This window comes from Spodoptera frugiperda, chromosome 23 (genome assembly GCF_023101765.2).
Source record: "Spodoptera frugiperda isolate SF20-4 chromosome 23, AGI-APGP_CSIRO_Sfru_2.0, whole genome shotgun sequence".
Taxonomy (NCBI): domain Eukaryota; kingdom Metazoa; phylum Arthropoda; class Insecta; order Lepidoptera; family Noctuidae; genus Spodoptera; species Spodoptera frugiperda.
In genome coordinates, this window is record NC_064234.1 from 467,324 (window position 1) to 494,132 (window position 26,809).

Genomic DNA, 26,809 nt, shown 5'->3' on the forward strand with positions numbered 1-26,809 from the left:
TACTTTGAAATTGGCCTCTTACACATGAGCAAACAATTTCTGCCAAGTTACAGCGTGGCCCCACTTGTTAGTTGCGCTGCGTTGCGTCGTCGCAGCGTCCTTTTCCTTATATTTTATGACCCCATTTGTCCAATGGGGTCACGTTCTTATGTATATATAGCAACACAACGCGAAATACCCTAAACTTGACCAATGGACACAATTTGTACCAATGTAGAAGTCAAAGAAAAAGTTATTTGTGTCAAATAGACCAGGAACGCACTTTTAAACTTGAAAGCAAATAATATAATAGATACCTACATATCTTCCACAAACGATTAATATAACAAATTGAATAATAAGCATAAAACAAAAACATACTTGTAATAAAATAAGATATCTTGAAAAGAGAAATAAATACAAATATTACATAACTAGCTTCCGCCTGCGACTCCGTCCGCGCGGATGTCGGTCTTCGTGTGGAAGTTTTATTTCTCCATTTTTAGTAACTCTGACAATGACATCTTATACATATCTATTGGACCCAAATACGGCGAGGCCCATAATAAGGAGATCCCTCTATTGCTACTGCTGTTGAGCTCGCGTTCTGTAGAATAAAACTTAGATTTTTTTCTACGTATTTTTCCAGGATAAAAATATCCTATTTTATGCCCAGGATAATAAGGTATAAGTATACCAAGTTTCATCGAAATCGAACCGTTAGTTTTCACGTGATGCCTGAACATATTTGGGTTTTGGTATCGATCCAGTAACACCCCCTGCTATTTATTCTTTCAATATTTTCAATGTACAGAATTGACCCTTCTACAGATTTATTATTATATGAATGAATGAATGAATGAATGAATGAATGAATGAATAAATGAATGAAAGTGTTATAAACGTAAAAGTAGACAAATATAATCAGAAAGCTCCGAACTGCTAAGCTATCGGGAGTTATACGTGTTATTGTGAGTCAACCATAAGAGATAGACATTTGCTGTCGTGGAATATTTTTTAAACAATTTTAAGGAGAACATTTCCGTCATACATGATTTCAGTGTAGCTTTAACCATTAAGGCTGCACACGCGACGGAAGCTTAAAAAATGGAGTGAGTTCTCCTGTTTTCCCAACATTTCCCTTCACTGCTCTGCTCCTACTGATCGTAGCGTGATGAAAAGTATAACCTGCCCAGAAGTATGAAGAACAATTGTACCAAGTTTCGTTGAAATCTGTCGAGTGGTTTTTGTTTCTATAAAGAACATACAGACAGACAGACAGACAGACAGACAGACAGACAAAAAATTTTCTGATTGTATTTTTGGCGTCAGTATCGATCACTAATCACCCGCTGATAGTTATTTTGGAAATATATTTCATGTACAGAATTAATCTCTCTACAGATTTATTATAAGTATAGAAGATATGTTATTCTTTTGTTTTGTTTGTGTTTCGTTCACATTAGGGGCTGGTTCTTTCCTGTCATACATCTCAGCTGTCAATTGAGAACACTTCCTATCGGAGCAGTGTATTATATAACTTCACAGAATCCATCAATGTTTTATACTACCTGCTTCCTTTGTTATTACTGTTATTGGTATCGACTGGTATATTATGTACTTTACAATAATTCTGTTATATGTAACGTTTTTATTGAATCATTTACTTTTTATACTAAGGTAGGTCGCTTGTAACTGATTAATTAAGAAGTCACTGGGTAAGTCACTGATATAATATTGATGAAAAGCATCATATCCAATTTGCTAGTTTCTAAGTGTTTTAGGGCAAGGTATCATTTATCCGTTGCGCTGCGTTGCGTCGTCGCAGCGTTGTTTACCAATTTTTTTTTATGAAATGCCCCATTGCATTGCCTTTGCGACGTTACATTACATATGCATACCTAACCTAATAAAAGGCATAACATTATACCACGTAGCAACAACATTCGGTTCAATCCACAACACAAGTTAAAATATAAGTAGGTATGTACATAAAAATATAATAACCATAGCCGTTCCACTCGAGACAATTAAATTACTTTCCAAATGAGATGTTTCTGCAGAAAAATGCTAATGAAATTGAACCAGCAAAGTGGACCTAAAGGCTGTGGAAAAATTCGTTAAAATTAATTCAGATTTCGTTTTCACTAAAAGATAACAAAGGGAAACATTGACCGTGGTCGCCTCAAATTCAATTAATTAATGGAGTTTTTAATTTTGCTTACAAAATCACTTTATGTTGTGTTATTTTTGCGTTAAAATATAATGTATCGATTTTATTCGATTACTAAACATGTTTTAAAGAATGTAATTGCTACAATAATATAAGTAAATGTAACAGATTTTAAGGTTCTCTTATAAAAGGAAAAAACTTTTTGATTAGGTACTCAAAAGCTAATATTCAACATTGTTCTTTTATAAAATTTTATTTGAAGTTTTTCAAAGAATGGAATTTCGTTAAAAATTTAATATATTAATTAAAAAGAAAGAGGAACTACCTATTTAAAATGGATGAAATGTTGTAACAGGTCGAACAAAATAAATACAACGACGTAATAGTTTGAACACGACTTTTAATTTCTTGATATTTTCCTCGTAACGTTAGATTTACTACTCGTGGTAGGTGAGCCTTTAATTAAGCTAAGCGCTCCCAAGATCACCAAGCCGAGCGGAACGACTGCATTACTACGCGCCGACTATGAAGCTACGGAACGCGTAGCCCGTAGCCGTTGCTACGGATTACGTCGATATTGGAAAATGCAATCCGAGTGTGAAAACTATTTCGCTCCCAAGGGGAAATATGAGGATTATTTATATCCGACAGATATTGAAAGTGCGGTTTTAAACAAACACGTATATCTGACTTCTGTTGCATTCCATTGGGACACCGGAATTGGAAACTGGTGGTATTGTTTGCGATAAAATTGCAGAGCGGTATCAATTAGTTTGTCGGTTTGTGGAGTTTTAAAATGTAATAACGTTTGCCCCGAGCGATATATGTAGGGTAAGTGCACATATATTTGCTGGCCGTGGTTGTGAATAAGGTTACTCGGATCACGTCTCGCGGGCGTCGTGAGAGACCACTTAGATAATAAATCAGGGGGCAATGTACGAATTGGTCATGTGCCTACACACGCTATCATCTCTGTAAATTGTAACACGTGATCACTTGCAAACTAATAATTCTATGTAAACTACTATTTTAATACTTATGTTTAATGTTATTAAACATGTTGATAACCGTAAATACAACAAGCGAGCCTACCTGTTTTCATAACGATATAAGAAGAGATTTGAAATTTTGAAAATTGAAAATTTCAATAATATACCGACAACGAACGAATGTTATGATGGGTTCTGAAAACCGTTTATCTAAAAGAAATGAAGGACGGACGCCGCGTGTAAACGTAGTACGTTTTTCCATGTAATCGAATGTCAATTCATGATGAATCGATGATTGGCATTGAACGCGGGAAATATTTGCTCTGTCAAGAGTTGTCAGTTTTGACCGAAATACAATTTCCAATCTGTATTTTCCATTTATTCCGACGGAGATAAATTGAGGTCTAAGCTGGCTATATACGGCCGGGATTTAGATACACAGTGCCTATGTAGGTTATTTTAATTGGAAAAACATTGCGCGAAATAGACCTATCCAGTTAATATACGAAATAAATTCAGAAAATATGTTTTTGTGCGCATTTTAGTCGAAAGAAATCTACTTATTTTTTCTAGTGTTCCTTTAAAAATGGGGAAGAATGTGGTTGTCTGATTGTTACTTAGTTTCGCTCTCTCACTCTATTCATAGCTATGTTTGTGAATACTTAGGTTTTAATTGAACTCAATTTAATGTAGGTGCTCTTCTTCTCATTTTAATTTTGTTCGACAATATCTTATTTATAAATCTGTTTTAATCCATTATTTGACATGCCTAAATTAATGAAACATGATTACGGAAGTTAGGGAGTGTCAAGAATAAATTGGTGTACCAATGTCTTTCAAACAGACTTGAAAAGTACACTTAATTTTAAAAATCTATTCAACGGAATGATTTAAGGAATTAGGTAAATATGTAGATATAAGTATCGATAAACATTACTTATATTTTAGTTAAGGTTTCCCATTAGATAAGTAGGTATGCTAATACTGCACACTTACCTAAACATAATTTATTCTTTTAACATAGAATGTTATCATTACAGCGACAAACTCAATCTGTTACAACAGAAATAGCACTAGCATGAAAATCAAGCCAACAGCCCGCCAAAATAAAATGTGACACAAAAAAGTCCTGATTGCCATAATAAAAAATAATAGGCACGTAGGTACACAGATTCAAATTACGAATTACGCGCATGGCCAGCATTACGCCCCAGCGTGGAAAATACACGTTACATTTCACGGTAAAATTCTCTAATGGACGTTATACGAGTAAATACTTTGACTTTGTTTTTTGTATCTATAGGTACGCTTTTATGTAAATACCTAAATCAAATGACAACTTGAATATATGCCATATTGATAAAACAAAGCTAAAATACTTAGTTAAGTCATCAAAGACAAGATACAAAGTATCTACTAACTATAACCATGAATAACTTCAGTAGAAAGTCTACAAAAGAAAAATTCCTTACAATTAGGTACCTACATTCCGCGCTTCATAATGAAATAAGTACAGCGAAGAAATTTTATAAAATATTAAGGACACTTGCTACAGTCTACTGTGCTTCTCATTGTCGCGAGGACAAACGCGACTGTTTAACGAAACTTAACCCATTATGAATCGTTTAAGCTCCGCTTGGAAACTGAGTTGATAATTCGATTAAGTATTTTCTTGTATCAAAACTTTGGTATATCATAGACAGAGATTGATTGAGCTTTTAACCAGTTTATGGGTCATTAATTAGAAAACAGTGCCTGGTTTAGAAAGGCAAAAGTTTAGGACATATCCACTTAATATATCCTACTGTGGATACTACTTAAAGACTTAAACACTGAGACACACTAAACTGTTTATTTATACAAACCCAGTAACGATTTTTAGTTTATAAACAGAATTGCTTTTTTCCAAGACGTTTTTGAACATGGACTTAAAATAGATTTTGGCTTTCGATAATTTTTACAAGAAGTACTTTTTGTAAAAAAAAGCTCTCTTATTTAACATTTATAAAACTGATTCAAGCATTCTTTATAATATAGTAGATAAGTCCACTAAGGACGCGACTGAGGTGCTATTGTCCCAAGGTACGAAAACAGGCATAGCTTATTAAAACAAGGGTTGTCGACGACGATAACAAGGTCTTAGTTTCTTGCTAGCGAGGGATTTGTTTCGCCGCAAAACAAGTTAGGTAACAACCCTGTCGGTGTTGCAGACTTAAGTATCGAAGATGTGACTAGCAACCCTAAGTTCCTAATCGAGTTTAGGTTTAACGAAGTTTGTAACGTTTTTTAATAAAAACTACCTCTGCTTTGGAAGAGAGATAAGTTGTAGAGAAAATAAGGAGTTTATCTAGTTAAAGTCTCGCGTAAACGTTCCACAAATAGGTATTGTGCACGCTGCACTTTAGAAAATAGATATTGTACTGTGGCTGGTTCGATAAAAAGTAATAGCGTAATAAATTACGCTATTTTATTTCTTTAGTCTGGCACCTGTTCCGTATTGGGAGTATGCAATGTGTTTTTGTTGCTAAAGATGTTTGGTCCTTATTTAGAATAGAGGGTCTGAAGATGCTTAATCCTCAAAAGTTTCAGATACTTAACCGTGATCTACAAACCGCTCGCCCAGTGTGGGGATTTTAGCCATACCCTCTACTTGATGGAAAAGATTTTTCTTCAGGAGTTTTCTTCCAGCTGGTGACGAAGATACCTTAAAGTTGATGGTGAAACCATATATCTGTTTACCAAATAAAAACAAATTTCCAGCAAAATATTTTCAAAATAATTCAATTAAAAAATAATTACGTGTTGTTCGTAAGGGTATTGTGTTACGTAATAAAAGCGAGGGTTTCTAATTATTTCTTCGTATTGTACAAGTCTTGTTTTCGTGGCTGAAACGTTCGTTACCCACCGTGTACTCCCCGGGCTATGCTGACGTACTTCAGTGCTCAACCCTAATTAATATCAAAGCTTACAAGTACAAATAGTTCTTTTTAAACATATTTTTTATTCGTTGGCTTGAAGGCTCGTTCAGTATGTTGAGCAAGTTACTTCATTTTCAATGCAACGTTCATACCATTTTCGAAAGTGTTACTTTCCAAACAACTTAATTAACACCACAGTAAAGTTGAAATTTGTTTGTAAATTAGAAACGGGAATTCAATAGGGACAGGAACCTAAAGTTTCAATTAAAGAAAACAAATTAAACAAGTAACCTCATTTGATTTGATTTATTTTCGTAATATTCAACTGTTGACAGATAACAAATGATCTTACAATATCCAATTTGTACATAATGACTTAAGAAAATATGGCAACACTCATATTTTAACAATAAATACACGCTAGTACTCTGGTGTTATGATTTTAGAGGTTGTATAGAAAACTAACTAGCAAGGGAAGTCACGTGTGTTATTGGAGACATTGAAACTGCCTATTTCGTCACATACACTTCATATTAACTCGATTCATGTGACGAAATAGGTTTTATTTTTATTATATTTGCAACCATTTTTAATAACATTACGTTACTCCGGAAAATTGAGTTCGCTCGATCCTGCATGTTGCTATATTTATTAAAGTGTGGTTGAAATATGCGTCATACATGTCTAGAAACAAAGGCTCGTGGGTCAAAAGTGTTGTATATCCGAGGTTTATTGCACTAGACATTCGTGAACCACAACATTCGACGTAGCTAGGACTTTGTAAACAATACACAATACCTTTGTTCTAGACACAATAAAAGGTACAATCTAAACAATGAAAACATTTAACAAGTTATTTAGTTTAGACAGTCAGTGAGACGATTTCCACTTAGTTAAAACACTAGCCACTATAAATAAGCTTGTCTTTTTACAAATCATCATTGGCGTATGATCTAAAAATACAGTTGATATTACACATTCCAAAGCGTTTCTTACGTTGAAAATGAAATTAGAAAAAGAACTGTACAAATAGACTAATTGCCTCGCAAACAAGGTACTTTATTTGGTTTTAGTTAAAAGAACACTCGACATCATGTTGATGGTACAATAAATGCGGCATTATCCTGATGGAGCTGTCACTACGCTCACGGTGGCGAGCCGCAGGCGCTGCACTATTTCCCTTTCAAATTGAATTTCGCGTCGACCGCCGTTATTGTTCGTGGTCGAACTGTTTTGATTACATCAAGTGCCGTCATGCTCCACATTTCCCATTAATAATTCAAACGTTAAACGCACCTGCCGCAGCTTCCCCGTGAACATAGCCACAACCGCGCGAAGCGATGATTTTACATTATACAACACAATTTATTTTTTATTTTATTTATAGTACGTATAGCAAGATCTTGAGATCTACAACATGCCCTCGTCCAACGATCAACTTTCGACTGTTAAATAAAATTGAATGAAAAAAGTTTAGCAGCTAAAGTTCTCCGTAATACTTTCAACAAACAACGGTATACAAGTCTTAGTAGAGAAGTAGATTGACGGCCAAACTGTAGTGAGAACATCACTGCATCGGACACTACGTGGGCTCGCCCTAACAACATCTTATAGACAATAACGAAGTGTAACAATAGTCCGCGCCGCAGCCGGCCGCGGCCCGCGGTCCGCCCGCACCCGTTCGTTGAAAAACTTGATACGGCGACCACATTATTATTAATCGCACAATCAACTTAATTTTAATCTATAAACATCTCTTTAAAATATCTGATATGAAGAATAACTATTCTAAAATTATCTTGTGCGCTAACATGCAAATACAAGGAAGACGATAATTATTATTACAAAATCATTGAAACGCAAGTTTTCCAACGAACACTCGATCTAAAGAGAAAGTACATTTATTCGTAAGTAAATCACATTAGAATTGATGAATAATAACGTGGTGCTTGAAATTATTATTCGGTGACACTTTAAAATACATTAAGTCGAAATGTAAAAATATTTACATCGGCTGTCCATCACCGGCACCGCTAGCTGTCCACGCAGTCCGCGCGCACTGTACGCGCCAGACATTCAAACATCGTTTCTCCGCGCACTGTAACGCCTGTAACGCTCCAGCAGTCTGGTACGCGTCATTTGACACGCCTCAATACAAACATTGAATGCCACTCTGGGTCCACTTCCATCCGATAGATGTCGCGATGCGAGCGCGCGGCCCCATCGCGAGTGTCGTCAGTACCTCATACGTCTCTTATCGACACTGTAATACTGCAGAATACCTACGATGACATCGATCCCCGTCAACACAATGATCGAGCATCACAATTTACAACTTGTACGACTAGGTATGTTTAACGTTTATAAATTTCAGAAAAGACCTATCTAGTATACTATAAGTTTGCTACGCATTAATATATACCTATTACGACTACTCTCTGACCAATCATACCGATACGATATTTCCGAACACAAATCTACGTTCAGACGTCAAGTTTCCCAATATTTGAATCATAATAACGAAGCGACGAATTATAATTTTATTACATATTTTGGCAGTTTTAAAATAAGAAAATTATTATTATGCATTATACCGCCACAAAAATACTTTATCGGTCGCTTTTGAATGCGACTATGCCTAAGAAATTAAAAGTAGAGACTGCGCTTTGAAAGCCCCGTTCCAGCGTAGAATACCAACATTTGGATTTTATCTTTCTTTTTTAAAGTTAGGCTCAGAGTCGAGACACGTTCTCCGTTCACTGACCGAAAAATAGGGGTCATGAAGCATTGCAGCGCACAAAACATTATGTTCGTGAAGCGAAGTAATGCTTAAGATGTGGTATTTCCGCGACCCGCAATGCGGCAATATTACGGTAAAATCATTTGAAAAATAGTCAACAGTGGCCGGTGACCTTGGCTCTGAATTATTACATGTCACTTGCGATGTGATACAATTCTAACAGTTCTTCGCTCCAAGATCACAATGTTGTATATTAAAGAGCGTGGAAACCGGGTACCTATGTATTCCACTGATGTAATATTATCAAAAACTGTATTGATGTTGATGTGTTATGATGCTGTGTCGATAGACTAATACCATTTTACAAGATGCAACGAACGACTACAACACTAATTCCGTTAAAATGATTTCGGGGGAAAATATAAGAACCCGGTTCCCACACCCTTGCGAGTTCACAAATTCGCGTACAAAATTAACGTAAAACGACACGATGGTAAACTATTCACCTTTGGTTAACAACCACGGTCGATGAATAACTTGAAGCCACATCACCATATCCACATAATTAGACCTGGGTTGCGTCACATTTGCATGCGAGTTCTGTATTCCGTAAATTTTCCTGTTATCGTAATAATAAACGTTATGTTATCCTTAAAGTTACAACATTGAACAAATATTCTTAGGAATTATTTGTTACTGGGTTAATCGCGAAGCACGGTAGATAAGATATAGTATGTATCGATGATGCAATGTGTGGAGCGGCGATGGCGTGACGCAGCGGGCGCCCTGAGCCCGCGCTCGGAGCACAGAGCTCGCATGCGACGAAGCTCCCCTCGGTCGAGGCGACGACCGGCGACACCTCTACGCGTCTTCGTTGAGTTTCTTGAATAGTAAGGTCTCCTCAAAGATATACTTCTTGAGTGTCTCTTTGGGAAGGTCGTCGAGTTCCATCGCGAATCGGAACGGTTCCTCCGCCACGGGCTGTAATTAAAATTCGTCTTTGAATGTTGTTCGACTGCGTAACTAATTCTCTTTACAGAACACAATTGTGTACTCAATTAGGAAAATGTGTTTAGTCTGTGTTGGAATTGATACTAGATAATTTACAGTTTAATCAAGTAACGAAACCAGAAATCCTTTAAACACCGAAAGATTAAAACAAAGTTAACGATACTGAGAAATAGTGTGTTACTAATACTATCTTGTACAAATCATACCTCGTCGTTGGGGTCATAGTACTGTTCGAGGTAGGGGTGCGCAAGCGCCTCCTCGACGGTGATGCGCTTGTGTGGGTTGAAGGTTAGCATACGGTGCAGCAGGTCGAGTGCGCGAGGGTCGGCGCCCGGGAACAGCTCCGCCCATGGCACCCGAGGCTTGTACGGCAAAGACTCCAAGTAGCCTCGAGCCTAGAGGAACGGAATTTTATTTGGCATTTTAAACAAAACATATTTCTTATTTGCTATATAAAAAAAAACCTGCGTAAATTGCTTTGTTAAAAATGTATGCGCCGCTTCTTAACATATCTATACTAATATTATAAAGCTGAAGAGTTTGTTTGTTTGTTTGAACGCACTAATCTCCAGAACTACTGGTCCGATTTGAATAATTATTTTTGTGTTGAATAGTGCATTTATCGAGGAAGGCTATAGGCTATAAAACATCACGCTATGACCAATAGGAGCCAAGCAGAGCGGGTGAAACCGCGCGGAAGTAGCTAGTAATAAAATATTTGCAAACTGAAATCAATGTGAAAAGAGCAAAATTGAAACATCGAACATAATGTGGTTGAAATTTTCAACATTTCTATTCTCACATCCAGTTACTTTCCAACCCAAACGTATAAAAGCCGTTTCCAAGAACAGTAAAGGGCCTTTAACAAAAAACAAAAATCATTGAATTCGGTAAGAAATCGACGAAACTATCGCGTAAGATCACCACAAAAAGGGGCACCGCCATTGAGAAAACTCGTTGCGACCGACTTAAATTGAATCTATGGTCAAAGTTCATATCTTATTCAGGGACGTGTACCAAGAAGGAACCGTAAAGTTTTCCCGATTGCCCGCTTGATTGAGCCCGAAATCTAGGAGACAATGTGAATAAGTAAAGATCGGGTGACCAAACACCTAGTGTAAACCGGCTAGTACATGGCGCTACGTAAAATATGAAGAGAAACAGAAAATCATTTTCAAAATATAAAAAAAAAATCAAATTGGTTGGAGGAATTGGAGACTCTTATTGTTTTTTAGTCTATATGTATAAGAGAAATGAAAACTGCTTATTTTTAACCAACAGTAATCCATAAAACCTTATTCCACATGTTTAAAAAACAATAAAAGGAGATACCCGACATCTAGATGCAGGTACGGCACGAACCTACGTCATTCTACATGTATTTATTAGGTACAAATAAACAATGGCCGGTCACAAATTGCAAGCCACACTTGTGACTTTGTTTGGTGTTTTGACTACATCACTAAACAAAACAAAGGTGATGTTTGTCCACGTATTTGTGCTCTGTTACCTACGGGCGAGGGGTACACCTGCAGTATAATATGTAACGACTAACAAAAATATATTACTTTTATATGTAGAGAAAAATCACCATATTATTTTAAACGGTACATTCCTTGTAACTGAACAAAGATCGAAGATGCTCGACAAGTTTCGGACCAAGACCGAGGTTCATACTTATGATCTCGTATTATTTCGTTCTACGTGGAGGACTAAGGGGGAGGCCTTTGTTCAGCAGTGGATGTCTTCCTGCTGATGATGATAATTTTAATTTAATTCAGATTTTTTGGTCTATGTGGCACCAGTAAGATGTCAAGGATTTTCAACTTTATAGCGTTCTTATAAAATTACAAATCTATAATAAAAAAAACCGATTGGAGTCAGTTGACCTGCTGGCGTTTGCTCTTGATACGTACATACAGTTGAGCTCACGTGTATAGAGAGGGACCTAAGTACACATTGACCGAAGGGTTTGAACACGAGCCAATTTCACGAGCTTGTCGCGTTGACACAAGTTCTGTACCTACATTTACTTTCCCTGACTAATACCCGCAATATCGATGGGGTGAAATTTTGCCGGAAAATAGGGGTTTTATTACTTTTCGTATGCCTTGATTTCTATAGTAAATAGTGGATGGGTTATTTTACAAGTCGTCTTCTTCTAAGTAATATGTAGGCTTAGTGTGTTTATTTAGATTTCAGATTTAATTACAAAAGTGCAATATGTGTCCGTACACTGCAGTCTGCAATCTAAGAAGCAGTATTATTACAATACATACGAAGATATACAAACAAGAGCTTATATTTTTAACGTCTAAGCCAAGTAAACGCAGCGATCCCCTTTTAGTGTGGGGTGAGCATTCACAGTGCAATTCTTATTGTTATTTTTATTGTACCGTAACTTTATGGTTTATTTTCTACATTCTTCTACAATACTTCGTAGCGTCTTCGTCACGTTTATAAGCACAATATGAGTTTTCTCATAAATTGTTTTAATCTTATATTACATATTAAATCTTATTAAAATTTAAAAGCCTTTGTTACTTAAAGCATATCTAACCCTAATATAAAGAGGAAATTCTCCGTTTGTGTCCGAAACTAATGACTGATTTGAAAAATGCTTTCAACTGTTAACTTTTCAGAGAGAAAGATTTTCCCAATATTCTTACAGGATCAGGATTTACTTGAGAAATTTAAATTCTACTCCAGCGGAGCCAGAAGCGGAAAGTTAGTAAATAAAGGATGTAAATATACCTTTTCGTTGATAATACAGTCAAGATCCTCCTGGCTGGGCGAGCCGAGCACCCCGAGGATGTGGTTCAGCTGGTCCAGGTAGTGCTTGCCCGGGAAGATGGGCCGGTTGCTCAGCATCTCCGCCAGAATGCACCCCACCGACCAGATGTCTATCGATTTGGTGTAACCCTGTGGACAAGGTTAGGGCTGTAAGACAGGCAAAGGCATACAAACAGATCTAGAATTTAAGGTAAAAATAGTTTTTCACGAAAGTTACATAAACACGGAGGATTTTCGCATGTTGTTTTGTAATAATACTTCGTCGGATTTATGACAAAGAGGCTATTGGTAAACAAATCGATGACAAACATTATTTTTGTGTGGACAGTTTTTAAGATAGCAGACAGTTTTTAGGTACTTAATTAGAAATATCTCTACGTTACTTTTATTTGTCGACGGGGTAAAACCTAACCTTTAAAAGGCGCCTAGCTTTATGGAGTTAAAACCAAGGGAGTGTATGATTTCTACTTCAAGGAATCTGTACTACGTCATTGTAGAATTATATAAAATTGCGCACATTATTTTTAAATGTAAGGAGATATAAATGCTAATAACGATAGTTAATTGCATATAATTACTTTAATAAACGAAGTCCGTATTAATGTTAGAAGCTAGAAAATAGCTAACATCAAGAATACATTAATAATACTTAATCGTAAGGAAAATTGTGCCTTCAGTAGCTTTCTGAAGCCGCGTATAACATTATATATGAATGTATTATAATAACTATACCTTTTGCCTACACATATTTGCACGATAAACCCATGATACATTTTTACTTTTTTTTAATGGCAATTTGAGCCGATGTCGACTATTCTGCCAATGTCGAAAGTAAATTGGAAAAGCAAGAGTGAGCAGAATTATGATTCAAGGAACTAAAAATTTTATAACTTCAAGACACACTTGCAGTTATTAAATAACACTCTTCAATTGACACAGTTGAACTTGTTGTGACATAAATATTATATTAAATTATTAGAAAAATAAGTGTCATGAACGGTATGATACGTCGCTTGATACGTCGCCATATCAGCTACGTAATTGTAAGTTGTAAAGTTTCAATAAAATCTTCGAATAGAGAATTTCGCTCTCGTTCGCTTCAAATCCGTTAAGCCGATCTTAATTTCAAAAAAACGCTGACACCATTCTAGAAGCTTTGTCGCCCGGAGAACTCGGGACCGAAAGTATTCTCCGACTGAATTTACCAATCATCAATTCCTCAAAGAAAAGTATTTTATTTAAAAAGATCTAGTAAGTGTAGGTACATACTTCAGATGCATAAATCTACACATTCGTTACAAAAATGCACAAAATATACTTCGTAGACAACGTAACACAGGTCAAAAAGACGCTATTACATTTCTTAGAATTGCCCATTTGTCGAATAGTAGGTAGTAAAACAAATAGGACTAAATATTAATAATTTATTTTCACTCATAAATAATTCACAGCTCATAGAATAATATTAAGAACTGTTCCGTTTCTATGCGAACATTATGAATTCGATTAATATTCTAAAAACATAAAAACGGATTTTTAGAACACTTAACGGAATTATACATTTTGATAATATTCATGAATTTTTAGGGTTCCGTAGCCAAATGGCAAAAAACGGAACCCTTATAGATTCGTCATGTCTGTCTGTCCGTCCGTCCGTCCGTATGTCACAGCCATTTATTTCCGAAACTGTTGGGTCTACATAGTTGAAACTTTGTAGGTTGATGTATTTCGGTAACCGCTATTCGAATTTAGTTTTTAGTATTATAATAAAAAATAATAAATTAAAAAATTAAAGGGGGGCACTCCATACATGGAACTGATACAAAAAACATTTTTTTTTCAGCTAACATATTCGTGATGGGTGTCTATGGATAGGTCTTTAAAAAAGACAAAAAAGGTTCGTAAAACCATTTTTCGTCATAATCAACCGTTTGAAAGTTAGACGCTTCCAAAGTGGAAAAATGAGTGTCCCCCTCTAACTTTTAAAATAAGAAAGTGAAAAAACTAAAAAAAAATATATGTTGTAGATTTCAATAGAAACTAACAACGAAAATTGGTTTGAACCAGATATCATTATTAGTTTTTAAGAAATAAAACATTTTCAAAAACCGCAAATATAACTTTGTCGTTCATACAAACACTATGTAAAACCAAGTTATTTTATAACTTTTATATTATGTCATCTACTTGCTGTTATGTTATGGGCGAGTCCGACTCGCACCTGGCCGGTTTTTTTTATTCTTTCACAAAGCACGATTGCTGAAGAGGCTTGATAAAATGGCGAGGAATAATGACGGGAACATATAGATGGGGAACGGAACCATACAAAAGACGTTGTATTGTTCCCAGTCTGTCAATAGCCAAAAAGGTCGGAGGCACAGCAGACAAGTTTGGATTCCTCTGTGATCACTGGCTTTTGTTGTCTAAAATAGAGTAGGTATTATCAAAACCGCTCAAACACCGAGATGGTTTTGATTACCGCAATATATTGCAAACATAAATTGAAATGTTCTACTATATTTGGGGTATTTTATCGTTCAAAGCTCCCGTTATCGCATTAAACAGTCGAAATACTATTTTGGTTGGTAAATGATTTGTTGTTTCTGCTATAAAGGATTTGATGAACCGAGCTGCGGTTTGGTCATATCGATCATGGAGTTTAGGAATCTACTAACGTTAAATAGTGAAAAATCGTTCAATGAATTTTGAATCTACGTACCTTGGAATTAAGCATAATCTCCGGCGCCCTGTACCACCGAGTCGCCACATACTCGGTGAGGAAGCCAGTGTGGTCATGATCTGGATCAGCTACACGTGCCAGACCGAAGTCGCAAATCTGTTGACAAATGTTTCTCATGAGCTTACAAGTACAAATCACAAGGTTTATCTACAATTGTACAAATACAAAACAGCTATAATCCCAGTTTTCTTCCTTTCATATTCAGCGTGAAAATGAAGAAATAAACAGCATTATTATGAAGTTCTGCTGATGGAAATTTATACAGAACAAGACCGTTTCTTGTATCCCATAAATATTTACAGTCCTTTGTGAGGCCACAAATTAAACAAAAATATTTATTACTACCATCGGGCACGCCAAGGGAATTATAGTACCCGGTATATTATTATCAGTAGCAGTACCTACCTATATAAAATATTCATAGGTATTCTCTCGGAACGCGTCCCTGGCGTCTTTTCCGACATCCCTAGGAAAAGTGAATTGTATAGCAAACAAAGGCTACGGGACTCGGTAACAAAATAATGATAAAATTCACCTTTTTTTACTCAGTTAACATTATTACTTTTACTTGGAAAATCGAACGGAAATTCAGTAAGTTAATTTAAGGTAAGAATTGAAGACGTAACAATAAACCTCGTTGCGTTTGGTTGTCTGTCTGAACGAGATAAACTCAAAAACTGCTGAACGGATTTTAAAGAGATTTTCTTATGTCAGAAAAAAATTGGTTTATGTACGTATATGGTTAGAGATTGTTAGTGTGTACGTATATAATAATATGTTTGAATGCTTTGTCTCTCTAAACTTTAGAGTCCAAAGTCTAAAACTCTAATGGCTGTTGTCACCAAGCACCCCTAAGTCATCCCTTAACTAAAACTTACTTAGCGTGACGTACCTAGCTCCTAAATTATTTACTTATACTGTTACGTATCACTCATAATGGCGAAAACCAAAATGTCGTTATATCTTAGCTCTAGGGTTCTTTAAAATTTAGTAGACGTTGATGAAAACGAGCTTTAGACTATTAAATCATAAATCCGATAACGTGACACGACACGACTTACTTACTAAACATACTGATACTCTATTCCATTATAAGCATAATTCTATTAGTCCCCACATTACTCCACAATAATTTCGTGACAATTAATTGAGAATTCAAAGTGCTATGCAAATCTCATTTTATTAGGCACGCAAGCTTTTAATATGGCTCGTAAAGGGAAACCATAAGCCTTAAGCACATCTGTGTAATGATTACGAGTTCTGAGGCGTTGGTATAATGAATTTGATGGGTTTGGGCTTTAGGGGTTCCCGGAAAAGGGTCTCATGTCCATGGTCGGTATTAGTCAAAATATTTAGGATATAGGATTGAATGCCTCGTTGGCCGTGTGGTTACAAGTAGGACTGCCGGGCAAGGGGTCTCGAGTTCGATTTCCGGGTCGGACGAAGAGGTGCTGGGCTCTTTTCGGTTTTTCAAAATAAATCACAATAGTAGCACGGAGTTTGGAAATGTGCTCGGTTGGTATATGGCAATAGGCTCGCCACCTATGGGATGGGATTTACAACAGTAAAAAGTGGGTGTACATTGTACAGTCGCTTTACGTGCCATAATGTGCACCTCTGCCTACTCCTTCGGGGATAAAAAAGAGGTGACGATATATTCTGGATATAGATACAGAAGGTTAACAAACATCGTAAACGTTTGTATGGGTATAATTTCGTCATTTGAAGCGTAGCTTTTACTTTCCTAGTACTACATTTACGACAGTAGAGTGAAAACCAAGAAATTGGAGTAAAAGATAAAGACGGAGAAGCTTAAACTTATACGTATACATATGTATGATACCGCTAATCGTTACGAAACTTAAGGAAACTAATACTCTCCGCTTCTTCACTATTTTGCCTCCTTTTTCGTGGAAAAAATAAGCTCTGATAAACGACAGAAAAATAAGGTTTTCGTGGATGATAGAATTTTCTTGAAATACTTATAAAAATTTTCGCGATCTTTCTTCGTTTTAGTGGACAATCGAGTTCGATCCCTATGGATGAACATGAATGAAACTTGAGCGAGTGCCGAAGCACTAGATCTCTCGACATAAATTCAAAATATATCTAGGTTTTCTAAAAAAAAAAAAAAAAAAACTAAAGTACAGACATAACACTAACTCAAGCTAAGAAGAATAAAAGGACAACAAGAATACACATAATGAAATAGTCAATACTTATATCGAAACTAGTTCAATCTAGTTCAATAGTCCCTTCACAGAATATCGTTCTCTAAAATTTTAATAAAATCCCGTGATCGCAATACCAGAAATGGAAAAGTCGGAAATGTACTTTGAAATTTGAACGGTGTCAAATTAAATGGCGATTTACAAGCTAAAGTGAGCACAAATATTACTTGACTATACGTGCCGTACACTGGAATTTCTTAAACATTTCGTTTCCAATGTATTATAGGATTAGTAAGTAAGTAGCTTGCGAAAGGCAAGCTCGCATCTTGTATACTATACATACCATACAATAGTTCAATTTAAAGCAGTACCAAATAAATAAATACAAACCTAAGCGGGAATCCTTTTGATTAACCCGGCAATATTTAGTAAAACTATCATATTGGTAACATATAGGTAACTTGATAACAAAACTGTCACTAGTAAAGGGGTATATGTAAATACGGCATATTGCGCCTACGTCAGGTATAAATGATAGCATTACAATGCATAGACCACAATACTGCGGTCGGCATGGCTTTGCAATAATGCCGAGTTCTAGCTGAATGACAATACGAATATCCGTCGTTTTGTTCTTAGTTATTTCTGTGTATATGCCTAGTGCACACAATACCAGTTTACCAGTATTAGTAAGCTAGTATTGTGTGTACTTGAACGGACGTATACGAGTATTATTATTTCATTATCCACTCTAACGTCCATGGATACTATAGTATCCAAAGTGACGAGTTCTGTTTAACTCCTAGTTTAAAATACGGTCTTGTTTGGTGAGTTTTGACTGATTATCTATACAGCTGAATAAATTTTTCGACGAAAAAATAAGACATGGCGTTGTAATATGCTTTGACAAACAAAATATAAATTTTTAAAGTTAGTTGACTCGTTTTTGAAGTGTTTTTGTGAGTTCCAACAATTATGTCGTAAATACTACAGTTTTATTTAATTTATCTTGCAAGTGTTATATATACATCAAAATAAACTAGAAGATTTGTGCTTTACGATGATGTACAAATATCACAGTTTGAGCTGATAAATCTAGTCTAATTTTAACTTCAAACGATTGTTGTTTCGAAAAAAATGGCCGGTCTGGTGTTGGCCACTTTTAGTTTTGTTTATACATATTTTACATACTTTGCATTACAATAGTATATAAAATATCGAAATACATTTCGTAATAAGCAAAATAATACATTTTTCAAAGAGAAATATTCATTGAAGAATCCATAATAATGAAACTAAATTCATTGAAGATTCCATAATAATGTCAAGGAGAACATTTCCGTCATACATTATTTCTGTGTACCTTTAACCATTAAGGCTGCATACGCGACGGAAGCTTAAAAAATGGAGTAAGTTCTCCTGATTTCCCAACATTTCCCTTCACTGCTCTGCTCCTATTGATCGTAGCGTGATGAAAAGTACACTATAACCTGCCCAGGAGTATGAAGAACAATTGTACCAAGTTTCGTTAAAATCTGTCGAGTGGTTTTTATTTCTATAAAAAACATACAGACAGACAGACAGACAGACAGACAGACAGACAGACAGACAAAAATTTTTCTGATTGCATTTTTGGCGTCAGTATCGATAACTAATCACCCGCTGATAGTTATTTTGGAAATATATTTCATGTACAGAATTGAACTCTCTACAGATTTATTATAAGTATAGATTATGTAACATAAAGGTGCATCTCATTCTTAATGGTAATTAAAAGAGAAAAATACTGCAGAAAATATGAAAAATGAAAACGAGTAAAGATCTATTTATTAGATGTCGCTACAATTAACATGATCACAGCTACTTTGCTACGAAATGAATGAGAAATAAAAAGAATGATATGGAGTAAAAGAAAGTGCATGAAATGATGATATCTGATGGAGGAAATACAAGAAAGATATAACATCGAAGCCAAGAAAATTAAAGAATCATGTAAGAAAGAAAACAAGGGACATTCAAGTTAGTAAAATACCAAGCAAAGTGATTATTGTTGCCATAAATAAAAAAAAACGCAAAAGTCTTACACAAACTTTCTTTGTCTTAAACCACAAAATCGTGTTTTCTATTAAGATTACTTTTTGCGTAATTCCAAGCCAGCCTTTATAAAGTTTAAAAGTACCTGTACAACGTGATTCAGGTACGAACAAAGTTATTGTTACGGAATTTTAATGAAATTACGTTTCAGATGAAGTTTGTTAAGAACAATCTTTGGATTTCTCAGGTATAAATAAATTCCGCGCGATAACTAATTGCGTATAAACGTGTCTAACAAGCGAATTTGGTTAGACACATACCTACATAAATATGTGATTAAAGCCAGTCACTTTACGAGTCCCATGGTAAGGGAGGCAAACCTATTTATATTAACGCTAAAATTAAAAACTTTGATATTTAAATTAGCTTAAAGCCTTTTTTATCGACTAGGAGTACTGCAGGTGTAATCCATCTGGCGGGCCTTAACCTTTCTTATCCCAGTATGTATAAGACAACGATAGAAAATACACTGTGTCTTGCTTGTGGCCACCGAAAGTAGTGTAAAAAGGTTTTCAGTAAACTAGACTGTTTTGTAACTATCATTTCGTACTTTTGAAGTAACTATACTCGATCGCATTCTAGCCCGTCATTGGTCGAGATTATTCTCACAGCCAATGACATAACGGACCGCTATCGAATTCACTTCAATCTTTCAAATTCAAAGTTACAGAATAGCCCAGCATGATCGATTATAGGTACATGTTACATATAATTACATCGTACGTCAGAGAGTATTAATATCTTACCTTCAAATCACACGTTGTGTTAAGTAGCAAGTTGGAAGGCTTCAAGTCTCTGTGCAGAACATTTGCCGAGTGTATGTACTTCAGCCCGCGGAGGATTTGATACAGGAAGTAACAGATGTGATCGTTGCTTAGTTTCTGAAACAAACTTGTTCATTTAAAACCAATTTCCTCCAATAGAATGTCGACTTTATTGCAAAATAATATAATATAAAATAAATTGTGAACAAATTGCAATCAAATATCTTATCCACTCTGAAGTTAATCTATCAAAGAGTAAGACGTAAATAAAACCGAACAATGAGGAGTGGAAGGAATTTTAGGGAGACGCTCTTCACAAATTATTTCTATAGATACCATCTGGAGCGGGACTAACTAATTAATTGAACATTTTGATGTGTTAATTAAAGAAATTAATTATATTAAGAGTTCGAAACAAATATAATTTTAATTAATGACTCTTATGTCGATAAAGTTGTTCGGCAAAGTTCGACGGCTGTCCCTTACCTGTGTTTTTAACAATTTGTAAAGGTCTGTTTCCATTAAACATTGTACGATGTAAACATCCTTCATTGAGTCTATAGTTTCCGCCCTTAAAATGTCTCGGATGTCGATTATCTGTGAAAGAACAATATTGTTAAAAACAAAGCAAACTATTGTTAAAGAATGCCAATTAATAAGAAAATATAAATCTTACATTTTCATGCTTAAACCGAGTTAAGATTTTGATTTCTCTTAGCGTCCTCTGACAATAAGTCTGATGTTCAAACGGTGATATTTTCTTGATGGCAACTTTCGTTTTCTTTATATTGTCGTGCGCGGATCTGAAACAATAGAGACAATAAATTACTAACGGACACATTACTTGTACCTAACAATTTCAGAGTGGCTGTTCAAACATAATTCATATTGATAAATAATGACATAGAGCCCTTTTGTTATATTTTTTCGTATCTCCGAGGAAAAAGCTCGACCCAGATTTTCGGTACCCACATCAAGGTCACGGTTGGTTTAGGGTTGCCAGGGTTTAAATATCATTTTAGCAGAATATTGCCTGGTTGCCTATTCTCTTATTTAGGACAGGGCCACGGGTATTCTGCTCTCGGGTCAGGTTTTTTGCCAAGGGTTTCGATTCTGACAATGGTAGGTACGTAGCCTAAATTGAGACCCAAAAGGTTGTGGTAGGTGAGTTAGGTTGACTAGGCGATTAATCTTAGGGAAGTTTTTAGCCTCACTTATCTGAAGTCTACGATAAGGGTTGATATTGAGTATTCGGTAAAATAATATAGACTGACTATTTCTTAGAAAACTTATGTTGTTATTCTTTACACCCGAATTTAATTCTTATACATTTTCCAATCGAAAAATATCGTCCAACTGCCACCGTAAGGTACCCGAAAGTCTGAATTTATTAAATGAATGAGCACACATAGGTACAGTGCCATAATCTTATTTTGTTTATGTATATATTACACAACGTAATGTTATGGTAAAACATGTGCGAGCCATAACATGTGCTGGTAAGGTTCGGAATATTTTTTAATCAACGTCAGAGGAAAACAGATGTATAGCCGTTCTTTCCAGTGATTCGCAATAATGTGCTACCTTATGTGTTACCTACTTACAATAGGTAAATGGTAAGTACACATAGAAGTTCTAAGTATTGGTAGGTACAGTACCTAAAACTTTTAATTTTCCTGGTTGACTGTGAATTGCAATACAATCCAAGTGTAAGTAGGTACCTATAGCAAAGCAATCAATTTCTCCATACTAGGTATGTTATTCCTGTAATTGTGGATAACGGGAGAACTATTCAATTTACAGTGAATTTCGAACCTTTTTGTTAGGCTGCGATATCCTTACCGACACTTCGTGCTCGATAATCGTAACTTCGACATCAAAACAGTTTGTTGATTCTTAAATATCTAATCGAATTTTAAACAAACTTTTTACTAAAACGCCATTAGATCTAAAGTTTTAGTTTGCTTAAACTAAAGTATTTTTGCTTGTATTGTAGGTAAGTAATAATCCATGAACTAATAGAAATTGTTTACAATAACTGTTATTATATGAACCTCAGTTAAAGCAGTAAAAACACTTGATTAGACGTAATACCAAGTAATCAATATAAGCAATGAAGTTATCGAAAGATAATGATAACGGTTCATTAATAACAATATACACAAATAGGTACTTAGGTAAGTGCAAGCTTACTCATAATATTAATGGATGGATATAACAAAACAATTTCATGACGCACTTATTGCGAACTGAATATAATCATATCACCTCTTGTATCAGTTTAATCATAGATTGATTCGTGTTTGTCTGGTACCGCATAGCTGTGAGATGTGACAGTCGAAACGACCCAAAATTAAATAAATAAATGTCAGCCCCGTTATAACATTACATTATTTAAGTGATGGTGACTTATTTATTTATTTATTTTACTTTAATAAACATTGTCATAATCATATGTCTCAATTTGAGATCCCTTTAATTTGATATCCTTATAGGAGTTAGAAGTATAATCACTTGTCTACGACGACAAAAAACATCGAGGTTAAAATCAAAACCCCTATCATCCTAACGTGAGTTGCAAAACGGCCATAAAAAGTTAGAACAAAGTGTTAAATTGTTATAGAAGAGTTTTTTAAACGGGTTCCAAAATGGGGGATTTCTGCGTAACTTTTCACATAATCCCTTCAAAAACCCAACTTGAAATGGGAGGTTTTCGCGGTAACATATTTCAATAAAAAAGTTATATAACATTTATCTTTCATGTTCCTTTATTTCAGTAATTTTTATTCCGTTACGTCTGCTTTGATGAAATAACAGTTACTTTACAAACTCGCCCTAAAATATCAAAGGAGTTTTACATTTTTTTCAAGCCATTTATCGTTAACTCTTCTGTTTGGGTAGTCTGATAAAACTCTGGATTCCAAGTATTCAAAAATAATAACAATTTTCATATTACCTTCCTTTCGTTTGTGCCATCAACACAGTTTAATCAACATTATATGGATATAATATGTTCGAAAACATGTCTTCTAATAAAAAAATATTTCAGTGAATTTTGATAATATAATTCGATTAAAAAGATACTAATGACATAACTAAAATATCTGCAGTGCCTTTAGTGCCTATACTAAAGGGACCATGGCTAATTTAAATAATGTAAATGTATTCACGTTTTACCATGAGTCACCATAGTATCTGACACAGCACTATTAGTTACTAGGAAAACGATTCATTAAAATAATGTCGATTTAGTTAATTAAAAATGTGCGTTCTATAATCTAGTTAGTCTACGTCTACGCCATATTAAAATTATTACCTACTAAAAAATTAACCTCGCTAAGTACGTAACTACATAATTATAAGAGAGACGGCTGAAAAACTTCTCGACGTCAAACATAAAAATTATTTAAGGTCCTAATTTAGACGGTTATTTTAATGACTAATTAGGTTAAATTAATTCAAAGTTTATAGTAAGTATAGTTTTGTTCCATAGAAAACAAGAAATAGGAATATTTTCTTTTTAAGTAAGTAGTTTCTGGGTAACATTTTAAAAGCTGTATTAGGTTGCGTAGTAAATTATCCATCTTTTATTACGAAAGGAACTACGAAAACAAGAAAAAACAATTATAATGCAAGCCTAGAGGCTCCACGGAGAGCCTCGATTTTGACCTCTTTCAACGTATAATTGTATTAATTAAATTTGTCTATAGACATTATTCCCACAACTGTTGCCGGGTCCCAGTCCTCTGAGTGAAAGGTACAAGCCACCATAATTAAGGTCTTGTAAATGTCAACACTGTTATCAAACAGTAATTAATGGTTAAATTAATGCGTTATTAACAGAATCATCCATACTTCTATCGATCCAAAGACTACGTCGAAAAAATGTTTCAAATTAAATACGAATTAGGATTTATACGTTTTAGGACAGTTTGCTATTACTGAAGTTTAAGAATATCAACTATGGCATATGGTAACTGTGTAAATAGCGATTGTTGTCAACCGAATGTAATTTCGAAGTCCTCTGGAAACGTAAAAATAAAATTGTAAAATATTTCAGGACAGACACACGATATAATTTATTTATTGCTTAAAACATTGCTCTATCATAAAAATACACAAGGATTTTTATTTAACACAACTGTAGAAGCAATTCAGTTTTATGATAAGTCGTAACAACTACCCAACATTTCACCCAGTGTCCCAGATATTTCATAACAACAACGTCTATCATACATCTTGTTTATCCCGCAAAGCCATAGCGGGCAGCTACAATTTATAACACAGAACCTAAAAGAGAATAAGAATAAAATATAATATCAAGAGCAGTTTAAAAACTTAAGCTGCAGCACTTTGTGGCAGGACGAATTAGCGACTTCCGCGCAATGAACCGCCATTTTAGTTCCAGTGACCGTACAAACTTTATTTTGCAGTTCGTTTAGTGTGAATATGGACTCTATTGCGACTGTTCACAACCCGTCACACGGTTGTGGCAACTGCACAACAAATATTGAATAGGTATGATGCGGGCTGGTACAAATAGATACACTTAACTACTAGAAAAATGGAATGAAGTTTAATTTTCTGCCATATTTTTGTTTTAACATCAGAAAAACTAAAAAAAACTTTAGTTTCGACGCAATTTTGTAACATACTCCACTAAAATTGTACAAACGTTCAATTTCCATTTGATGTAAGTACAAGCGAATGCAGCAGAAACTTGGGGAAAAATCAACATCAAACTAATCTGCTGTTCAAAAAATTTGTATGAAAGTTGTAGTTAGTGCGCAGTTAAGGAGAATATATGACGACACTTTAGCAGTTAGCTTTAAGTTTCGCTCATTATCGTTAGCTGAGACACTAACTAGCAAAAAATCTTTGTGATCAACAAAGTTTCAATGACTTCCATAATGGCTTTTTTCTGTAATCGTAAAATATCTATACGTACTGAGATATGTAATTGAAAGTTGTCTGAAATCACCAAGAGGGCGGTAAACAGACCCAGCATGATGAGCATCATCCATTCTTATTTTTTGTATACCTTATCTTAACACGTGTATAGGAATTTTTCTGGATTTACCTGTAATGGAATATGATGTTCGATTCACCCTTTTCATCGAGTATATCCTTTCTAGTGAATGATTTTCAAGGTAAACACACGCGATTTTCTTTGAAGGAAACTTCGATTTTTTTTATTATTCCCAAGTTATAAGAGCTTTCTACCGAGTCTGTACAACTCAAAGAATTTTGAAGGAATAATTTTAAGGTAATTCTTCGCATGGACGCGCTTATGAGCACTTAGGAGGCAGTTATTTTAATAAACACAGCTGTGAGTACACATATAGCGGCGAAATATTATTTAATATCATAAAGCCAAAGAGATTTTCTACATGTTTACTAAACCACACCATGAATATTCGTTTCATATTCCTTAATGACCTCATAAAAGTGGCATTTGCCACCGACCGAACGTGAACCCTAATGGGCCGTTACTTTTACTTTCGTATGCCACACCCGTAAATGGCACTGTTTGAGCCACGCGATAGCAAAATTTATAGTGTTCAAACGCCCCACGTCATCGGCTATTATCTTATCAATAACTGTTGGTTTAAGACGGTACTTATAAGCTCCCTTTTATAGTAATTTTCCAATAACATAACGTTGGCACTCGTTTTTCCACGAAGGAAGACAAAGGGTCCTCGGTTCCTACATTTTTCTACAATAATGTTTTAGCTCCTTGTTCCGCAAGAGCGAGGACGCAGTGTAGAGAAACTTATCCGTACATTATATTGTACATACTCCCTCTGTACCGGTAAATAAGCTTTTGAGGCAAATCTGTTGCTAAGTTTAGCAAGATTTCGGTTGTTGTGAAGCCACAGATTCGTATATACAAACATACATGTAAGTAGGTAAACGAGGAACTTGGAATCCATCCCTTTTCGTACATTTGATTAACAAAGCTAGTCAGTGAACAGAGATATCACAAAATAATCATGTACGTACTTGTATCTTTCGAGGAATCTAATTAACAGTATTCTTACTATGTATTAACATAGGTTGATAGCTACCCGTACAACATAATTCACTGGAAAACGTTAAATTGAAACTCCAATTTATGAAAATGTTCATTAATCTTGAAGAATTCTGGAACAGAGATAAATAGAAAAAGATTTTGGCGCAAAAGATTCCTCAGACACAAATCATTTTTTATTCCAGTAAACTATTTTATAAGAAGCCGACATTAATATAACTTAACGAAAATCGAATTATATCTAAAACTTAACCCTTCTTAATGGAGAAGTTCTCAAAATCTTCATTACATGAATTATCCACTAATTGACAAATGGACGAGTAAGATGGATAATCCATTATCAATTTACGATAACCGATCAAGTTAGAGCTTTATCACTAAGACCATAAAAGCCAAACTGGTCTAT

General features: G+C 35.0%; 2 protein-coding genes and 1 long non-coding RNA gene across 3 annotated transcripts in view; 1 reads left to right on the forward strand and 2 right to left on the reverse strand.

The window, feature by feature from the left end:
* LOC118266881 (caspase-8) overlaps positions 1-26,809 on the reverse strand; it is a 404,424-nt gene that overhangs the window by 129,503 nt on the left and 248,112 nt on the right. The window lies entirely within an intron of this gene.
* Positions 1-26,809, forward strand: part of LOC126912206 (uncharacterized) — an 87,155-nt gene that overhangs the window by 35,972 nt on the left and 24,374 nt on the right. The window lies entirely within an intron of this gene.
* The window catches only part of LOC118266795 (mitogen-activated protein kinase 1), a 31,378-nt gene continuing 10,919 nt past the window's right edge, over positions 6,351-26,809 (reverse strand). The window contains exons 2-8 of the mRNA XM_035580352.2: positions 21,049-21,175; positions 20,859-20,969; positions 20,355-20,489; positions 15,323-15,439; positions 12,565-12,732; positions 10,017-10,205; positions 6,351-9,780 (exon numbers count right to left, since the gene is read on the reverse strand). Of these exons, the coding sequence (XP_035436245.1) occupies positions 9,661-9,780; positions 10,017-10,205; positions 12,565-12,732; positions 15,323-15,439; positions 20,355-20,489; positions 20,859-20,969; positions 21,049-21,175 (967 nt within the window). The 3' untranslated portion in view covers positions 6,351-9,660. The remainder of the gene's footprint in view (positions 9,781-10,016; positions 10,206-12,564; positions 12,733-15,322; positions 15,440-20,354; positions 20,490-20,858; positions 20,970-21,048; positions 21,176-26,809) is intronic.